The 20001-nt window shown below is 40.3% G+C and overlaps 1 protein-coding gene across 1 annotated transcript in view; it reads right to left on the minus strand.

Annotated features, from left to right (window-relative positions):
• The window catches only part of SLC30A9 (solute carrier family 30 member 9), a 588622-nt gene that overhangs the window by 127902 nt on the left and 440719 nt on the right, over positions 1-20001 (minus strand). The window contains exon 14 of the mRNA XM_053704010.1: positions 3521-3628. Coding sequence (XP_053559985.1) covers positions 3521-3628 — 108 coding nt within the window. The remainder of the gene's footprint in view (positions 1-3520; positions 3629-20001) is intronic.

Below are 20001 nucleotides of genomic sequence, written 5' to 3' on the forward strand. Positions count from 1 at the left end.
AGATTTGGAAGAAACATCTGCAGACCAAGACTTTAACCATAAAGCTCTGCGTGCTAAAATGGAGAACCCCGAACACTTAGCCGCTAGTTTGGTGATCTGCAGAGAAGCATCTGTAATAAAGGAATAAGCCAATTTAAGAGCTTTAATCCTATCCTGTATCTCTTCCAAAGAAGTCTCGGATTTAAGGGATTCTTCTAGAGCATCAAACCAGTAAGCAGCCGCACTTGTGACTGTAACAATGCAGGCTGCCGGTTGCAATAACAAACCATGATGAACATAAATCTTTTTAAGTAAACCCTCTAATTTCTTATCCATAGGGTCTTTAAAAGCACAACTATCCTCAATAGGAATAGTAGTCCTTTTAGCCAAGGTAGAAATAGCTCCTTCCACCCTAGGGACCGTCTGCCAAGAGTCCCTAACAGAGTCAGCAATAATGTACATCTTCTTGAAAATCGGAGAAGGGGAGAAAGGAATACCTGGTCTCTCCCATTCCTTAGCAATAATCTCTGAAGTTCTCTTAGGAACTAGAAAAACGTCAGAATAAGCAGGAACTTCTAAATATCTATCCAGCTTACTTAATTTTTCTGGAGGAACCACAATAGAATCACAGTCGTCCAGAGTCACCAAAACCTCCCTTAGTAATAGACGGAGGTGCTCAAGTTTAAATCTAAAAGAAACCACTTCTGAATCTGTTACTGGCAAGATACTTCCTGAGTCAGAAAGTTCTCCTTCAGATAGGACCTCCATACCCCCCACTTCAGAGCTCAGAGAGGCTTCCGTCCTTTTGCGTTTACCTTGAAAAATAGGAAAAGCAGACAATGCATCAGAAAGCGTGGATGACATAACAAACGCAATGTCTTTTAAAGTAATTGCAGCAGAAGCTGCAGAGGTACCTGGCTCCACTTGAGCCGGCATTAAGGGCTGCGACGCTTGGGGAGAAAGGTGCAGCATACTCTGCATCTCATCAGTAGAACCCTGAGAACCATCCGCTACAGACAATTTCTTATCAAAGAAAATTTGCTCCCTAAATTGAAGAGCCCTATCAATACATGCAGGACAAAAAGTAACCGGGGTTCCACATTTGCATTTAAACACATGGAACATGTTACATTTTGAAGTTCTTCCATGTTGAAAAAATAAAGCAAACAATACTGTGGTTGTGGCTTCTGTAAGAAATAAGACAATTTTGCCAAAAAAAACAGCTTTAAAAACGAATGCTGTTTGCAATCCCCTTAAAACTGTGTACTGTGCCTTTAAGAGTTTAAACATAAACCTGTTTATAAAACGAAGCAAGGAAAAAACAACAGTTATTAAATGAAGTCACCTCTGCCTCAACAGGTCTGCTGAGGCGCCTACCTTGCCCCCACAACACAGATTACTTTATCCAAATACTGCTGCTGACAATATCTAGAACCACCTGTTATGATCATTCACACCATGCAATCGTAACTAGCATATTCCTATCCAGCTGTGAGAAACTTGCGGCATATCCGAAGGACCAGGAAGTTCCGACGCCGGAAACACATGAGAACACCAATGTGCGCTTGCAAAGCGCGCGAAACTAAGCCCTGCCTTTGTGACGTATGAAAACACAAAAACCCGGTCAAAAATAAAAACATTGTCAGGGAATCAAAAACCAGTTGCGTATGCTAACTTTAGGCCATACAACCTGATTAAAACACACAGTACACAATAAAGCGGTTAAGCCCTACATGCCTTATACCGGAATAACCCGGAATGAATGTCCCCAGCGTCATCCAGGGAAAAAAAATAGATAAACATGTCATGAAAGACAAGGGTAACAGCACAGGGAGAAAAAACTTTAAACAAACTAAAGTAAAAGTGCCCCCATAACAGGTAATATAATAGCCTGCCCATTCTGAGTTAATCATCTCCCAGAAAATAAAAGGCTGCACATACCTCAAAGCTAATCGACAGCATGATCTCTCACAGGGTCAAGAATCCTTCACATTTCTTGTCATCCTGTAAAAACATGTAGGGCCTTAGTTAACATTTGCTAAGACCATTTTCAGGAGAGCAGCAAATAATATGGGAGGCGCAGTGAAAGCTTTGTCCCACCAGTTCCCAATGCTTTAAAGCCACCTGTTAGCTCTACTCCAGAGGCTGACAAGGAATACGGCTACACCATATGTAAAGTAGCTCTCACTGGTACCATTTTAAAAACAAAAAACTCTTGATTGAAGAATCTAAACTAACACCTCACTTTACCTCTTCCTATCACTAACACAGGCAAAGAGAATGACTGGGGTGGGAGGGAAGGGAGGAGCTATATATAGCAGCTCTGCTATGGTGCTCTTTGCCTCCTCCTGCTGGATAGGAGGTGAATATCCCACAAGTAAGGATGAAATCCATGGACTCATCGTATCTTAAAAAAGAAATGAATAAACAAGGAAGAAGACTGCCTAAAATCTTTGGTAGCATGAAGATAAAATGTCAGAGCTATAACCACATCTAAATTATTTAGAATTTGTTCTTTATAATTTTTCAGGGAAGGAAACAATGACAGAACCACAATCTCCTGATTAATGTTTTGAGAGGAAACAACCTTTGTTAAAAAATCATAGTTAGTTTGTCCTGATGGAACACAAGGTAAAGAAGCTCACAAGACAAAGCGGAAAGTTCAAAAACCCTTCTAGCTGTTGAGAAGGTTAAAAGAAATAAAGCTTTCCAGGAGAAAAGTTGTATGTCCACCGTATGCATGGACTCAAAAGGATGAACTTGCAGTGATCTCAAAATTAGATTAAGATTCAAAGGAGAAGACGCTACTGTAATCACTGCACTAACCAGAGCCAGAACAAAGGTTTGAATGTCCGGTAATCTAGCAAGTTGTTTATGGTACAGTACGGAAAGAGCTGAAGTTTGACCTTTCAAGGAAATAGCTGAGAAACCCTTATCCAAAGCATCCTGAAGAAACAGCAACATTCTTGGAATACTGAAGGAATCCCACTAAATACCTTGAGTTTCACACCAAGAAAGAAACACTTTCCAAGTCTTGTGATACATTCTTCTAATAACTGGCTTCCAAGCTTGAATAAGCGGGATTAAAGCTCTTAATATGTTGGGTAATCTTTGCCTGCTTCCCGGTGGAGTGGTGTAGAGTTTAATCCCAAATGTCATGGCTCGTGGACTCTAACCACCTTTTGAAATTAATACTAAAGAACAAGCAGAATAAAGAACAGAATAATGACAAATGAAAAACAAGCATACAAATAACAATAAAATGTGTTTTAAACTGCTGGAAATTAATAGAAATAAAAAAAAAATTGTAGGAGATACCTGAATTAAAAATAAAATGGTATTTGGCAAAAGCTTTAAAATATGCAAAAAATAACTGGAATAGTACACCATTTAAACATCAACATTTTTATAATGGGTTAATTAAGAATTGTAGATCAATATGATTAACTCTGTAAATAATATGACACGCACATAGGCAAAGCAGCACATGACACTTCAGAATTAAAAGGGAGAATAAGAAAATTCATGTAGCCATAATTACCAGTCAATGAAGTTAAGCCCATACAGGAAGCAGCCATTATAACGCCCAGGACTGCAGCTGCATCCTCCATTAGTACCACATTAGTACTTGGGTCACGAGACTGAATCACTGGGGAAAAAAAAATACCAGTTTCAATGAAAGAAAATAATATTAATTTAAGAAACGTCTAGTAAATTTACACAGGCATTACTGAGCATACTTTAGCCATACACAAACACGACAGCAGAATATGTGATTAGTAAATAGTTTTCTTGTAACCTTTTATGTCAGAATACACTGTGGGCCAGATTATGAGTGGTGCAAGCGAAAACAAAATTTATGCTTATCTGATAAATTATTTTCTTTCCTTGGCATGGAGAGTCCACGAATCCATTCTAAATACTAGTGGGAATTCAACTCCTGGCCACCAGGAGGAGGCAAAGAACACCCCAGCAGAGCTGTTAAGTATCACTCCTACTTCCCATAAGCCCCCAGTTATCCAGCCAAAGGAATATGGAAAGAAAAGATGACAAGGGTATAGAGGTGCATGAGGTTTATACAAAAAATGCCATCTTAAATCAAATTAAGGGCAGGTCGTGGACTCTCCATGGAAAAAAATAATTTATCAGGTAAGCATAAATTTTGTTTTCTTTCCAATTGGCATGGAGAGTCCACAAATCCATACTAATTACAAGTGGGAATCAATACCCAAGCTAGAGGACACAGAATAGAAGGGCGGGAGAACAAGACAGGCGGACCTAAACAGAAGGCACCACCGCTTGAAGAACTTTCCTCCCAAAGGAAGCCCTAGCCGAGGCAAAAGTATCAAATTTGAAGAATTTGGAAAAGGTATGCAATGAGGACCAAAATGGCCGCCTTGCAAATTTGTTCCATGGAAGCTTAATTTTTGAAGGCCCAGGAAGAAGAGACAGCCCTTGTGGAATGAGCCGTAATTCTCTAAGAAGGTTGTTGTCCAGCTGTCTAGTAAGCCAACCGGATAACATTTTACAACCAGAGATAGTAGAAGAAGTGGCCTTCTGACCCTTACGCTTACCAGAGAAAACAACTAACAGGGCAGAAGATTGGCAAATCTTTAGTTGCTTGAAGATAAAATTTTAGAGCATGCATAACATCCAGGTAATGCAACAGGCATTCCTTCTGAGGAGGAGGATTAGGACAAAAGGAAGGAACAACAATTTCGTGATTGATGTTGCGATCCGACACTACCTTAGGAAGAAATCCCAACTTAGTACGAAGGACCGCCTTATCCGTATGAAAAATAAGGTAAGGGGAATCACACTGCAGTGCCGAAAGCTCAGAAGCAGAAGAAATAGCGAGGAGAAATAAAACTTTCCAAGATAACAACTTAATATCAACTGAACACATAGGCTCAAACGGAGACAACTGCAAAACTCTAAAAACAAGGTTAAAACTCCATGGAGGAGCAACAGGTTAAAACACAGGACTGATTCTGACCATGGCCTGGACAAAATATTGAACAGCTGGCAGATCTGCCAGACGTTTGTGTAAAAGAATATATGGTGCAGAAATCTGACCCTTCAGAGTATTGACTGACAAACCTTTCTACAGATCATCCTGAAGAAAAGACAAAATGCAGTGGATCCTCACCCGACTCCAAGAAAACCCCTTCGATTCACACCAATAAAGGTATTTACGCCATACCTTATGGTAAATTTGGCGAGTAACAGGCTTACAATCGCCAAGCAGTCAGCTTCAGAGAATCTAGATATGGGTGGAAGAAGGGACCCTGAAGTATAAGGTCTTTCCTCAAAGGCAACTTCCACGGGGGAAGGGACAACATCTTTACCAGATCTGCAAACCAGATTCTGGGAGACCAGGCTGGGGTGATAAGAATCACAGACACCCACTCCTGTTTGATACAAGCTATCACCCAAAGAAGAAGGGCAAACGGAGGAAACAGGTATGCCAGACTGAAGTCCCAGGGGACTGCCAGGGCATCGATGAGAGCTGCTTGAGGGTCTCTTGATCTTGACCCGTACCTTGAAAGTTTGGCATTTAGACGAGATGCCATCAAGTCTAACTCTGGAACCCCCCCACCTGAGGGTTATCATTGTGAACACTTCCGGATGTAGAGCCCACTACCCTGGATGAAAGCTCTACCTGCTTAGAAAATCCACTTCCCAGTTGTCCACCCCTGGTATGTGGATGGCAGAGAGGAGACAATTGTGAGACTCCGCCCACTGAAGAATGCGAGTCACCTCCTTCATAGCTAAGGAACTCCGAGTTCCTCCCTGGTGGTTGATATATGCCACCGAGATGATGTTGTCCGATTGGAATTGGATACATCAGACTGAACTTAGCTGAGGCCAAGCTGTTAGAGCATTGAAGATTGCCCTCATTGCCCTTATTGGGAGAGAAGACTCCTCTCGAGTACAAAGACCCTGAGCCCTTAAAGAACCCCAAACTGCTCCCCAGCCCGACAGGCTAGCATCTGTAGTCACAATCACCCAGGATGCTTTTAGGAAGCATGTACCCCGAGACAGATGGTCCTGAGAAATCCACCAAGATAGAGAGTCTCTCATTAGGGAGTTTAGAACTATCCTCAGAGAGATCAGAGTGATTTCTGTTCCATTGTCTGAGCATGCATAATTGTAGAGGTCTCAGATGGAAATGAGCAAAGGAATAATGCCCATGGAAGAAACCATAAGACCAATTACCTCCATACACTGAGCCACTGATGGACGGATAGAGAACTGAAGGACAAGAAACAAGAATTTTGGATTTTCTGATATCCGTCAGAAAAATCTTCATGGACAGAGTCTATAATCATTCCCCAAAAGCATACCCTGGTGTCTTGCACCAGGGAACTCTTTTTCAGATTTACTTTCCATCCGTGAGTACGAAGAATAGACAACAGAGTGTCTGTATGAGATTTTGCTAAATGAAAAGATGGCACCTGAACCAAGATATCATCCAGGTATGACGCCACCACTATCCCCTGAGATCTGACAACCGCCAAAAGGGCCACTAGAAACTTTGTAAAGATGCAAGGAGCCGTGACAAGGCAGAAGAGAAGATACACGTCCTTCAGGTCTATGGTAGTCATATATAAACTGACCCTCTTGAATCAAGGGTAGAATGGAGCATTTAGTCTTCATTTTGAAGGATGGAACTTTGAGAAATTTGTTGACACTTGAGGTCCAAAATAGGTCGTAAAGTTCCCAGGGAAGATAGGTCCTTTACGCAGTTTAAGAAGACCTCTCTCTTCACCTGGTTTGGAGATAACCTTGACAGGATAAATCTGCCCCTGGGGGTACAAGACTTGAACCCTATCGTGTATCCCTGGGATACTACTTCCACAGCCCAAGGATCTGGGACGTTGCGGATCCAAGCCTGCCAAAAGATGGAAAGCCTTCCCCCTAACTTGATCCAAGACTGGGTCGCGGGCGGCGCCTTCATGCTGACAGACTCAGAGGAAGGCTTCTTGGATTGTTTTCCCTTATTCCAAGGTTGACTGGACCCCCATGAAGTCCTAGATTGCTCCGGCTTGGAAGAAGAGGAGGAAAGCTTTTGTCCTTTGAAGTTGCGAAAGGAACGAAAATTTTAATTCTGGTGACCCTTAGGTTTAGACTTCTTGTCTTGAGGTAGGAAAGATCCCTTTCCACCAGTAACTTCGGAAATAATCTAGGCCAGACCTGGACCAAAGAAAGTTTTGCCTTAAAAGGTAAAGACAGAAGTTTGGACTTGGATGTTACATCCGCTGACCAAGATTTGAGCCAAAGAGCTCTGCGAGCTAGAACCGCAAAGCTAGAAATTTTGACTCCCAGCCTAACAACTTCTAATGCTGGCATCACAGATAAAAGTATGAGCCAGCTTTAGAGCCTTGATCCTATCCTGGATCTCCTCTATGGTAGTCTCCTCGGAGATTATATCGGACAAGGAGTCAAACCAATAAGAGGCTGCACCCGCAACCGTAGCAATACTTGCAACTGGTTGCCATTGTAAACCCTGATGAATATACAACTTTCTTAAGTAAGCTTCTAGCTTTTGTCCATTGAGTCCTTGAAAGAGGAACTATCCTCAAGGGGGATAGTTGTTCTTTTGGCTAAAGTAGATATAGTGCCCTCTACCTTAGGCACAGTGCGCTACAGGTCACCCACAGCAATAGTCAGCAATAGGAAACATTTTTTTAAAAACAGGTGACAGGGAAAAAGGAATTCCTGTTTTTTTCCAGTCCGGAGTTATAATGTTAGACATTCGATCTGGAATAGGGAATACCTCCACAGATGAAGATTTGACACAAAAAACTCTGTTAAGTTTATTAGACCTCTTAGGAGTCTCAGCGACAGTAGAGTCCGAGTCATCCAAAGTAGCTAGGACCTCTCAAGAGTAATCGGAGGTGCTCAAGCTTAAATCTAAAATGAACTTCCTCTGAATCAGCTGTACTAGCAACAGCCATATCAGAATCAGAGATCTCACCCTCAGAAGCTTCTTTAATAATTTCAGATAAATAAAAGCATCAGAGAAACAAAACAGATTTAAAACCTTAAAAGGCACCGCTATAAGCCTCAGCTCTGCTGAGGTGACTCACCACTCCAGATAACCAACGAGTGAATTCCGACTAAGTAGTATGGAAATACACTCCTCTGCAGACCGGAATTGTTACTAGCAAAAGCCATTTCTCGAACACACCGGTAACACGTCTTAGTGTGCAAAACCTAAAGTGGAGACCGGGAGCTGCGAAGCTGAGAGGATCTCAGCGCAATAAGAGGAAACTTGCCGGAAAGTCGTGTGACCGCAGATAAATGAACTGCAACACCAGAAGCAAAAGCACACGAATAAGCTGCGGTATTTTAAAGCGAAAAAAAACGGGATCAAAATAAAATAGAGTAATACACCAAGATATTAATTAAAAAAAATGTACCCCCATAAATCCTGAGACCAGTGAAGTTTCAACCCGGTCTCAGGAACAGATCCACATACAATTAACCCCTCAAGAGCCAGTACATTATCAAGTGCCTCAGTATCTATTGAAACTAAATCTATTAGTTTATATATTAAATCCCTTGAAGCATTGCCCATCCACTATTGCCCCTCAGTGTATATCCCACATCCCACATTTAATAACACAATAAGTGCTGTATCCTTCTCACCTAGAAGGCAAAAGCACTTACCTGTGGATCCAGCTGCAGGGCAGGAAAGTAGCTTCTTAGGTGTGACGGATTCAACTGACCTCTGACAGGGACCTGTAGAAAAAGAAAAACAGAGTAACCAACCCTGGTTTTCTATAGAGGGGTAGCATAGATGTTAAAAGGTAAGCAAGGACTAACTCACCGTCTTCTAACCGCTAAAAGCCACCATTACTCTTATTAAAGAGGATTACATGGACAAAGCATAGCCCCAAATTCCAATCCTTGTTTGCAGGAAAAAGTACACATTAAAGGATTAAATATCTTCAGTCACCATCTTCGCACATCCTCCCGATGTACAAGGCAAAGAATAACTGGGGGAATATGGGAAGTAGGAGTGATACTTAACAGCTCTGCCGGAGTATTCTTTGTCTCCTCCTGGTGGCCAGGAATTGAATTCCCTCTAGTAATTGGACTGGATTTGTGGACTCACATGCCAATTGGAAAGAAAACCGAATTTATGCTTACCTGATAAATTACTTTCTCCAACGGTGTGTCCGGTCCACGGCGTCATCCTTACTTGTGGGATATTCTCTTCCCCAACAGGAAATGGCAAAGAGCCCAGCAAAGCTGGTCACATGATCCCTCCTAGGCTCCGCCTTCCCCAGTCATTCGACCGACGTAAAGGAGGAATATGCATAGGAGAAATCATATGATACCGTGGTGACTGTAGTTAGAGAAAATAATTCATCAGACCTGATTAAAAAACCAGGGCGGGCCGTGGACCGGACACACCGTTGGAGAAAGTAATTTATCAGGTAAGCATAAATTCTGTTTTCTCCAACATAGGTGTGTCCGGTCCACGGCGTCATCCTTACTTGTGGGAACCAATACCAAAGCTTTAGGACACGGATGATGGGAGGGAGCAAATCAGGTCACCTAGATGGAAGGCACCACGGCTTGCAAAACCTTTCTCCCAAAAATAGCCTCCGAAGAAGCAAAAGTATCAAATTTGTAAAATTTGGCAAAAGTGTGCAGTGAAGACCAAGTCGCTGCCTTACATATCTGATCAACAGAAGCCTCGTTCTTGAAGGCCCATGTGGAAGCCACAGCCCTAGTGGAGTAAGCTGTGATTCTTTCAGGAGGCTGCCGTCCGGCAGTCTCATAAGCCAATCGGATGATGCTTTTAAGCCAAAAAGAGAGAGAGGTAGAAGTTGCTTTTTGACCTCTCCTTTTACCAGAATAAACAACAAACAAGGAAGAAGTTTGTCTGAAATCCTTTGTAGCTTCTAAATAGAATTTTAGAGCACGAACTACATCCAAATTGTGCAACAAACGTTCCTTCTTTGAAACTGGATTCGGACACAAAGAAGGCACAACTATCTCCTGGTTAATATTCTTGTTAGAAACAACTTTCGGAAGAAAACCAGGTTTAGTACACAAAACCACCTTATCTGCATGGAACACCAGATAAGGAGGAGAACACTGCAGAGCAGATAACTCTGAAACTCTTCTAGCAGAAGAAATTGCAACCAAAAACAAAACTTTCCAAGATAATAACTTAATATCTACGGAATGTAAGGGTTCAAACGGAACCCCTTGAAGAACTGAAAGAACTAAATTGAGACTCCAAGGAGGAGTCAAAGGTTTGTAAACAGGCTTGATTCTAACCAGAGCCTGAACAAAAGCTTGAACATCTGGCACAGCCGCCAGCTTTTTGTGAAGTAAAACAGATAAAGCAGAAATCTGTCCCTTCAAAGAACTTGCAGATAATCCTTTCTCCAAACCCTCTTGTAGAAAGGATAGAATCTTAGGAATTTTTATCTTGTTCCATGGGAATCCTTTAGATTCGCACCAACAGATATATTTTTTCCATATTTTATGGTAAATTTTTCTAGTTACAGGCTTTCTAGCCTGAATAAGAGTATCAATGACAGAATCTGAGAACCCACGCTTTGATAAAATCAAGCGTTCAATCTCCAAGCAGTCAGTTGGAGTGAGGCCAGATTCGGATGTTCGAACGGACCTTGAACAAGAAGGTCCCGTCTCAAAGGTAGCTTCCATGGTGGAGCCGATGACATATTCACCAGGTCTGCATACCAAGTTCTGCGTGGCCACGCAGGAGCTATCAAGATCACCGAAGCCCTCTCCTGATTGATCCTGGCTACCAGCCTGGGAATGAGAGGAAACGGTGGGAATGCATAAGCTAGGTTGAAGGTACAGGGCGCTACTAGTGCATCTACTAGAATCGCCTTGGGATCCCTGGATCTGGACCCGTAGCAAGGAACCTTGAAGTTCTGACGAGACGCCATCAGATCCATGTCTGGAATGCCAAATAATAGAGTTATTTGGGCAAAGATTTCCGGATGGAGTTCCCACTCCCCCGGATGAAATGTCTGACGACTCAGAAAAACCGCTTCCCAATTTTCCACTCCTGGGATGTGGATTGCAGACAAGTGGCAGGAGTGAATCTCCGCCCATTGAATTACTTTGGTCACTTCTTCCATCGCCAGGGAACTCCTTGTTCCCCCCTGATGGTTGATATATGCAACAGTCGTCATGTTGTCTGATTGAAACCTTATGAATTTGGCCTTTGCTAGTTGAGGCCAAGCCTTGAGAGCATTGAATATCGCTCTCAGTTCCAGAATGTTTATCGGGAGAAGAGATTCTTCCCGAGACCATAGACCCTGAGCTTTCAGGGGTTCCCAGACCGCGCCCCAGCCCACCAGACTGGCGTTGGTCGTGACAATGACCCACTCTGGTCTGCGGAAGCTCATCCCTTGTGACAGGTTGTCCAGGGTCAGCCACCAACGGAGTGAATCTCTGGTCCTCTGATCTACTTGGATCGTCGGAGACAAAATTATGTGAAAAAGTATGAAGGAATTGTTCAAAATTCACCAAAATTTCACCACAGAGCTTTAACTCTTAAAATAACGGAACCGGAGCCGTTTTTACATTTAACCCCTATACAGTCCCTGGTATCTGCTTTGCTGAGACCCAACCAAGCCCAGAGGGGAATACGATACCAAATGACGCCTTCAATAAGCTTTTTCAGTGGATCTGAGCTCCTCACACATGCATCTGCATGCCTTGCTTCTCAAAAACAACTGCGCATTAGTGGCGTGAAAATGAGGCTCTGCCTATGACTAGAAAAGGCCCCCAGTGAAAAAGGTGTCCAATACAGTGCCTGCCGTTTTTTTAACACAATTCCCAAGATTAAAATAACTCTTCAAAGTTATAAACCATTAAATATGCTTATAAAGTAATCGTTTTAGCCCAGAAAAATGTCTACCAGTCTTTAAAGCCCTTGTGAAGCCCTTTATTCTTATATTTAAAACTAAGAAAATGGCTTACCGGATCCCATAGGGAAAATGACAGCTTCCAGCATTACCAAGTCTTGTTAGAAATGTGTCATACCTCAAGCAGCAAAGTCTGCCCACTGTTTCCCCCAACTGAAGTTACTTCATCTCAACAGTCCTGTGTGGAAACAGCCATCGATTTTAGTAACGGTTGCTAAAATCATCTTCCTCTTACAAACAGAAATCTTCATCTCTTTTCTGTTTCAGAGTAAATAGTACATACCAGCACTATTTTAAAATAACAAACTCTTGATTGAAGAATAAAACTACATTTAAACACCAAAAAACTCTAAGCCATCTCCGTGGAGATGTTGCCTGTGCAACGGCAAAGAGAATGACTGGGGAAGGCGGAGCCTAGGAGGGATCATGTGACCAGCTTTGCTGGGCTCTTTGCCATTTCCTGTTGGGGAAGAGAATATCCCACAAGTAAGGATGACGCCGTGGACCGGACACACCTATGTTGGAGAAAAGGATTTTATCACTGGTGTTTGCATGCAATGGGTTTTTAGCTTGTATTACAAGTTGAAAGTAATTAAAGTTAACATGCGTCGGGTTAGCGTGTCCTCACAGCTCTGGTTAATTGTTTCGAGAAACAAAACAGTTGCACAAAACACATAAAAAATTCATTACAAAGAAGAGTTACACTCATAACACCACCATCAAAACCCCCCCATAAATTATGACTTACCAGATAATTTCCTTTCCTTCAATACAGGACACACACACACACATATATATATATGCACACAGTATATGTGTGTATACATATATATATATATATTTATATACATATACACACACATACACACACTAGGTGATAAGCCTGCCCAGGGAGCAGTCTATTAATTTTTTAAGCTAGAGATGTAGCGACACCCTAATTTGGATGGACTGCTGTCCTAAATATATACAAAATATGTTATATATAATAAAGTTACAGGTGTAGATACAATATTTTATTTATATAATTAAGCTACAGATGTAGCAACACTGTATTTGGACAAACGGCTGTTATCTATTTATAAATAAAACTACAGGTATAGTGACACCCTATTTGGATGATCTGCTGTCATATATATATATATATATATATATATATATATATATATATATATATATAAATTAATCTACAGGTGTAGCAACACCTTATTTGACCAGACCTTTTTTTTTTTATAAATAAAATTATATATATATATATATATATATATATATACACATACACTCTACAAGTATATCGACAATCTTATCCTATTTGGATGATCTGCTGTATATATATATATATATATATATATATATATATATATATATATATATATATATATATATATATATATATATATATATATAATTAATCTACAGGTGTAGCAACACCTTATTTGGCCAGACTTTTAAAAAAAAAAAAAAAAAAAAAAAAAATATATATATATATATATATATATATATATACTACAGGTATAGCGACAATCTTATTTGGATTTGCTGTCCTAAATATATCCAAAATATGTTATATATAATAAAGTTGTTACAGGTGTAGATACAATATTTTATTTATATAATTAAGCTACAGATGTAGCAACATTGTATTTGGACAAACTGCTTTTATCTATTTATAAATAAAACTACAGGTTTAGTGACACCCTATTTGGATGATCTGCTGTCCTAAATATATAATTAATCTACAGGTGTAGCAACACCTTATTTGGCCAGACCTTTTTTTTTTTAATAACATTATATATATATATAATTATTTTTTTTAATTATATATATATATATATATATATATATATATATATATATATAAATAAGCTGCAGATGTAGCAACACCTATTTGCAAGGACTTTCTTATACAAATTAAACTACAGTTGAAATATCAACCAATTTCTACAAACTACTTTACTAAATATATTCTTATTTTTTATTTTTAAATAGTATATTATATATATAAATATATATATATAAAAGGAGCAATAGGTCCCGCACAAATAACAGTTCAGAGTTGTTTAGCAAAGTGCACGGTAGCCAGAGGGTCCTGCTCACCTCTCATATATAAGTCCAAGAGGAAAAAAAATTAATGGCTCCAGCACTGTTTCTTTAAAAGTGAAAAGACCTTTATTAAGGTGACATAATGAACAGACAGCAACGTTTCGGGTAACGCAGACCCTTAATCATGCTTGAGCATGATTAAGGGTCTGCGTTACCCGAAACGTTGCTGTCTGTTCAATATGTCACCTTAACCCCTTAACGACACAAGTCGTACAGGGTACGTCGCACACAACCTGGTCTTAAAAGACCAGCGACGTACCCTGTACGACTTTGGGGATTAAAGCGGCTGGAAGCAACAATCCTGATCGCTTCCAGCCGCTTTACAGTTATTGCAGTGATGCCTCGATATTGAGGCATCCTGCAATAACATTTTTCCCCCATCCGATGCAGAGAGAGCCACTCTGTGGCCCTCTCTGCACCGGCATCGATGGCCGCAATCGTTGGTGGGTGGGAGCTGATGTGGGAGGCGGGTGGGCGGCCATCGATGAAAGGCTGAAGACAGAGGGGGGCGGGATCGCGCACCGGAGCGCGCGCGTGCACGGGGGGCGGCGGGTGGGCGCGTGCACGGGGAGGGAGCGGGTGGGAACCGCTTCACTACAGAAAAAACCTAACAGTAAGCGGGGATAAAATCCCTAATAAAAGTAAATCCAAGGGATCTGGGAGCGGGTGGGGGATTGGTCTGTGGGTGGGGGGGGGGGGGGGAAGCTACACTACAGAAAAAAGGGGGAAAAAAATAAAAAAAAAACATTTTTATTTGCAAACTGGGTACTGGCAGACAGCTGCCAGTACCCAAGATGGCTCCCAGTAAGTTAGAGGTGGAGGGTAGAGAGCTGTTTGGGGGGGGTGGATCCTACACAGCTGCATATGTAAATATGCTATACAATTTTTTTTTTATTTTTTTTTTTAAATACACCTTTTATTTTAGTACTGGCAGACTTTCTGCCAGTACTTAAGATGGCGGGGACAATTGTGGGATGGGGGAGGGAAGAGAGCTGTTTGGGAGGGATCCTGGGGTGTGATGTGTCAGGTGGGAGGCTGATCTCTACGCTAAAGCTAAAATTAACCCTGCAAGCACCCTACAAATGACCTAATTAACCCCTGCACTGCTGGGCATAATACACGTGTGGTGCGCAGCGGCATTTAGCGGCCTTATAATTACCAAAAAGCAACGCCAAAGCCATATATGTCTGCTATTTCTGAACAAAGGGGATCCCAGAGAAGCATTTACAATCATTTATGCCATACTTGCAAAAGTTGTTTGTAAATAATTTCAGTGAGAAACCCTAAATTGTGAAAAATTTTACGTTTTTTTTTTTATTTGATCGCATTTAGCGGTGAAATGGTAGCATGAAATATACCAAGATGGGCCTAGATCAATACTTGGGGTTGTCTACTACACTACACTAAAGCTAAAATTAACCCTAGACGCTCCCTACATGCTCCCTAATTAACCCCTTCACTGCTGGGCATAATACACGTGTGATGCGCAGTGGCATTTAGCGGCCTTCTAATTACCAAAAAGCAACGCCAAAGTCATATATGTCTGCTATTTCTGAACAAAGGGGATCCCAGAGAAGCATTTACAACCATTTATGCCATAATTGCACAAGTTGTTTGTAAATAATTTCAGTGAGAAACCTAAAGTTTGTGAAAATATTTGGGAAAAAGTGAACAATTTTTTTTATTTGATTGCATTTGGTGGTGAAATGGTGGCATGAAATATACCAAAATGGGCCTACATCAATACTTTGGGATGTCTTCTAAAAAAAAATATATACATGTCAATGGATATTCAGGGATTCCTGAAAGATATCAGTGTTCCAATGTAACTAGCGCTAATTTTGAAAAAAAAAGTGGTTTGGAAATAGCAAAGTGCTTCTTGTATTTATTGCCCTATAACTTGCAAAAAAAACCAAAGGACATGTAAACATTGGGTATTTCTAAACTCAGGACAAAATTTAGAAACTATTTAGCATGGGTGTTTTTTGGTGGTTGTAGATGTGTAACAGATTGTGGGGGTCAAAGTTAGAAAAAGTGTTTTTTTTCTCCATTTTTTCCTCATATTTTATCATTTTTTTAAAGTAAATGATAAGATATGATAAAAATAATGGTATCTTTAGAAAGCCCATTTAATGGCGAGAAAAACGGTATATAATATGTATGGGTACAGTAAATGAGTAAGAGGAAAATTACAGCTAAACACAAACACCGCAGAAATTTAAAAATAGCCCTGGTCGTTCAGGGAAAGAAATTGAAAAATGGCCTTGTCCTTAAGGGGTTAATAAAGGTCGTTTCACTTTTAAAGAAACAGTGCTGGAGCCATTCATTTTTTTTTTCCTCTTGGACTTATATATATATATATATATATATATATATAATAAATATTTCTATTATATAACTAAGCTACTTATGTAGCAACCTATAGTTGGACAAATTAACGGCTAGATTACGAGTTTTGCGTTATGAGTAAAAAAGCAGCGTTAAGCCTCATATTGCTGCTTTTTTACTACCGCTGCTATTACAAGTCTTGTAGGTACATCTGTCCCGCACAATTTTTTTGCCTTACCGCAAATCAACTTATGCAATTTGGGACTTCCATTGCGCCGGTATAACAAGCTTTTGTTTTTAGGGCAAAAAGTGAGCGGTACAGCCTATCCCGCAAGATTTGTAACGCACTCTAAAATCATAAATTATGAGATTTACACTACAAAGCTGTAGCATAAAACTCATAACTAAAGTGCTAAAAAGTACACTAACATCCATAAACTACCTATTAACACCTAAACTGAGGCCCTCCCGCATCGCAAACACTAAAATAAAATTATTAACCCCTAATCTGACGCTCCGGACATCGCCACCACTATAACAAACATATTAACCCCTAAACCGCCGCACTCCCGCCTCGCAATCACTAGTTAATTATTAACCCCTAATCTGCCGCCCCTAACATCGCCGCAACATGCATTACAGTTATCAACCCCTAATCTGCCGCCCCCAACGTCGCCGCCACTATACTACATTTATTAACCCCTAAACCTAAGTCTAACCCTAACACCCCCTAACTTAAATATAATTAAATCTAAAGAAAACCTACTATTAATAACTAAATAATTCCTATTTAAAAATAAATACCTGTAAAAAAAACCCAAAGCTAGCTACAATATAACTAATAGTTACATTGTATCTAGCTAGGATTTATTTTTATTTTACAGGCAAGTTTGTATTTATTTTAACTAGGTAGAATAGTTACTAAATAGTTATTAACTATTTACTAACTACCTAGCTAAAATAAATACAAATTTACCTGTAAAATAAAACCTAACCTAAGTTACATTAACATCTAACACTACACTACAATTAAATAAATTACTTAAATTAAATAAATTAAATATAATTACCTAAATAACAAAAAAAACACTAAATTACACAATAAAAAACAAATTACAAGATATTATAAAAAAGCCCCCCCCAACTACCAAAAAGGGCATTTTGCAGGGCAATGCCCCAAAGAAATTAGCTTTTTTACCTGAAAAAAAAATAATACAAACAACCCCTCCAACAGTAAAACCTACCACCCACACAACCAACCTCCCAAATAAAACCCTAACTAAAAAAACCTAAGCTCCCTATTGGCCTGAAAAGGGCATTGCCCTTAAAAGGGCATTTAGCTCTATTGCGGCCCAAACCCTAACCTAAAAATAAAACCCACCCAATAAACCCTTAAAAAAAAAACTAACACTAACACCTGAAGATCCACTTACAGTTTTGAAGAGCCAACATCCATGCTCAACGAAGCCGGGAGAAGTCCTCAACGAAGCGGCAAGAAGTCCTCAACAAAGCCGGGGAAAGTCTTCATCCAAGCCGGGAGAAGTGGTCCTCCAGACGGGCAGAAGTCTTCATCCAGACGGCATTTTCTATCTTCATCCATCCGGCACGGAGCAGGTCCATCTTCAAGACATCCATCCATCCATCCGGCGCGGAGCATCCTCTTCCAACGAAGTCTTCTTCCCGAATGAATGTTTTTTAAAGTGACGTAATCCAAGATGGCGTCCCTTAGATTCCGATTGGCTGATAGAATTCTATCAGCCAATCGGAATTAAGGTTGAAAAAAAATTGCATTCTATTGGATGCTCCAATCAGCCAATAGAAAGCCAGCTCAATCCTATTGGCTGATTGCATCAGCCAACAGAATTTTTTCAACCTTAATTCCGATTGGCTGATAGAATTCTATCAGACAATCGGAATCTAAGGGACGCCATCTTGGATTACGTCACTTAAAGAAACATTCATTCGGGATGACTTTGTTGGAAGAGGATGCTTTGCGCTGGATGTCTTGAAGATGGACCAGCTCCGCACCGGATGGATGAAGATAGAAGATGCCATCTGGATGAATACTTCTGCTCGTCTGGAGGACCACTTCTCCCAGCATGGATAAAGACTTCTCCCGGCTTCGTTGAGGACTTCTTGCGGCTTTGTTGAGGATGGATGTCGGCTCTTCAAAACTGTAAGTGGATCTTCAGGGGTTAGTGTTAGGATTTTTAAGGGTTTATTGGGTGGGTTTTATTTTTAGGTTAGGGTTTGGGCCGCAATAGAGCTAAATGCCCTTTTAAGGGCAATGCCCATACAAATGCCCTTTCCAGGGCAATAGGGAGATTAGGTTTTTTTAGTTAGGGTTTTATTTGGGGGGTTGGTTGTGTGGGTGGTTGGTTTTACTGTTGGGGGGGTTGTTTGTATTTTTTTTCCGGTAAAAGAGCTGATTTCTTTAGGGCAATGCCCCGCAAAAGGCCCTTTAAAGGGCTATTGTTAGTTTAGTTTAGGCTAGGTTTTTTTTATTTTATTTTGGGGGTTTTTTTTATTTTGAAAAGGCTATTAGATAAGGTGTAATTAGTTTAAATATCTTGTAATTTGTTTTTTATTTAGTGTAATTTAGTGTTTGTTTTTGTAATTTTTTTGTAGTTTAGGTAACTGTGTTAGGTGTTAGTGTAACTCAGGTTAGGTTTTATTTTACAGGTAAATTTGTATTTATTTTAGCTAGGTAGTTAGTAAATAGTTAATAACTATGTAATAACTATTGTACCTAGTTAAAATAAATACAAAACTTGCCTGTGAAATAAAAATAAAACCTAAGCTAGCTACAATGTAACTGCTAGCTTAGGGCTTATTTTACAGGTAAGTATTTAGTTTTAAATAGGAATTATTTAGTTATTAATTGTAGGTTTTATTTAGATTTAATTATATTTAAGTTATAGGGTGTTAGGGTTAGACCTAGGGGTTAATAAATGTAATATAGTGGCGGCAACGTTGGGCACGGCAGATTAGGAGTTAATATTTAACTAGTGTTTGCGAGGTGGGAGTGCGGCGGTTTAGGGGATAATATGTTTATTATAGTGGCGGCGACGTTGGGGTGGCAGATTAGGGGTTAATAAGTGTAGGTAAGTTGCGGCGACATTGGGGAGGGAGATTAGGGGTTAATAAATATAATGTAGGTGTCGGCGATGTTGGGGGCAGCAGATTAGGGGTTAATAAGTATAATGTAGGTGTCGGCGATGTCCGGAACAGCAAATTAGGGGTTAATAAGTGTAAGATTAGGAGTGTTTAGACTCGGGGTTCATGTTAGGTTGTTAGGTGTAAACATAAATTTTGTTTCCCCATAGGAATCAATGGGGCTGTGTTGCGGAGCTTTACGCTGCTTTATTGCAGGTGTTAGGCTTTTTTTCAGCTGGCTCTCCCCATTGATGTCTATGGGGAAATCGTGCACAAGCACGTACAACCAGCTCACCGCTGACTTAAGCAGCGCTGGTATTGAAATGCGGTATGGAGCTCAATTTTGCTCTACGCTCACTTCTTGTCTTTTAACGCCGGGTTTATAAACCTGTAATACCAGAGCTGTAGGTAAGTGAGCGGTGACAATAACGTGCAAGTTAGTTCCGCACCCCTCATAACGCAAAACTCGTAATCTAGACTTAATTTTTTTGTTTAGTAATATAGCTTT

Source organism: Bombina bombina, chromosome 2, assembly GCF_027579735.1.
Source record: "Bombina bombina isolate aBomBom1 chromosome 2, aBomBom1.pri, whole genome shotgun sequence".
NCBI lineage: Eukaryota > Metazoa > Chordata > Amphibia > Anura > Bombinatoridae > Bombina > Bombina bombina.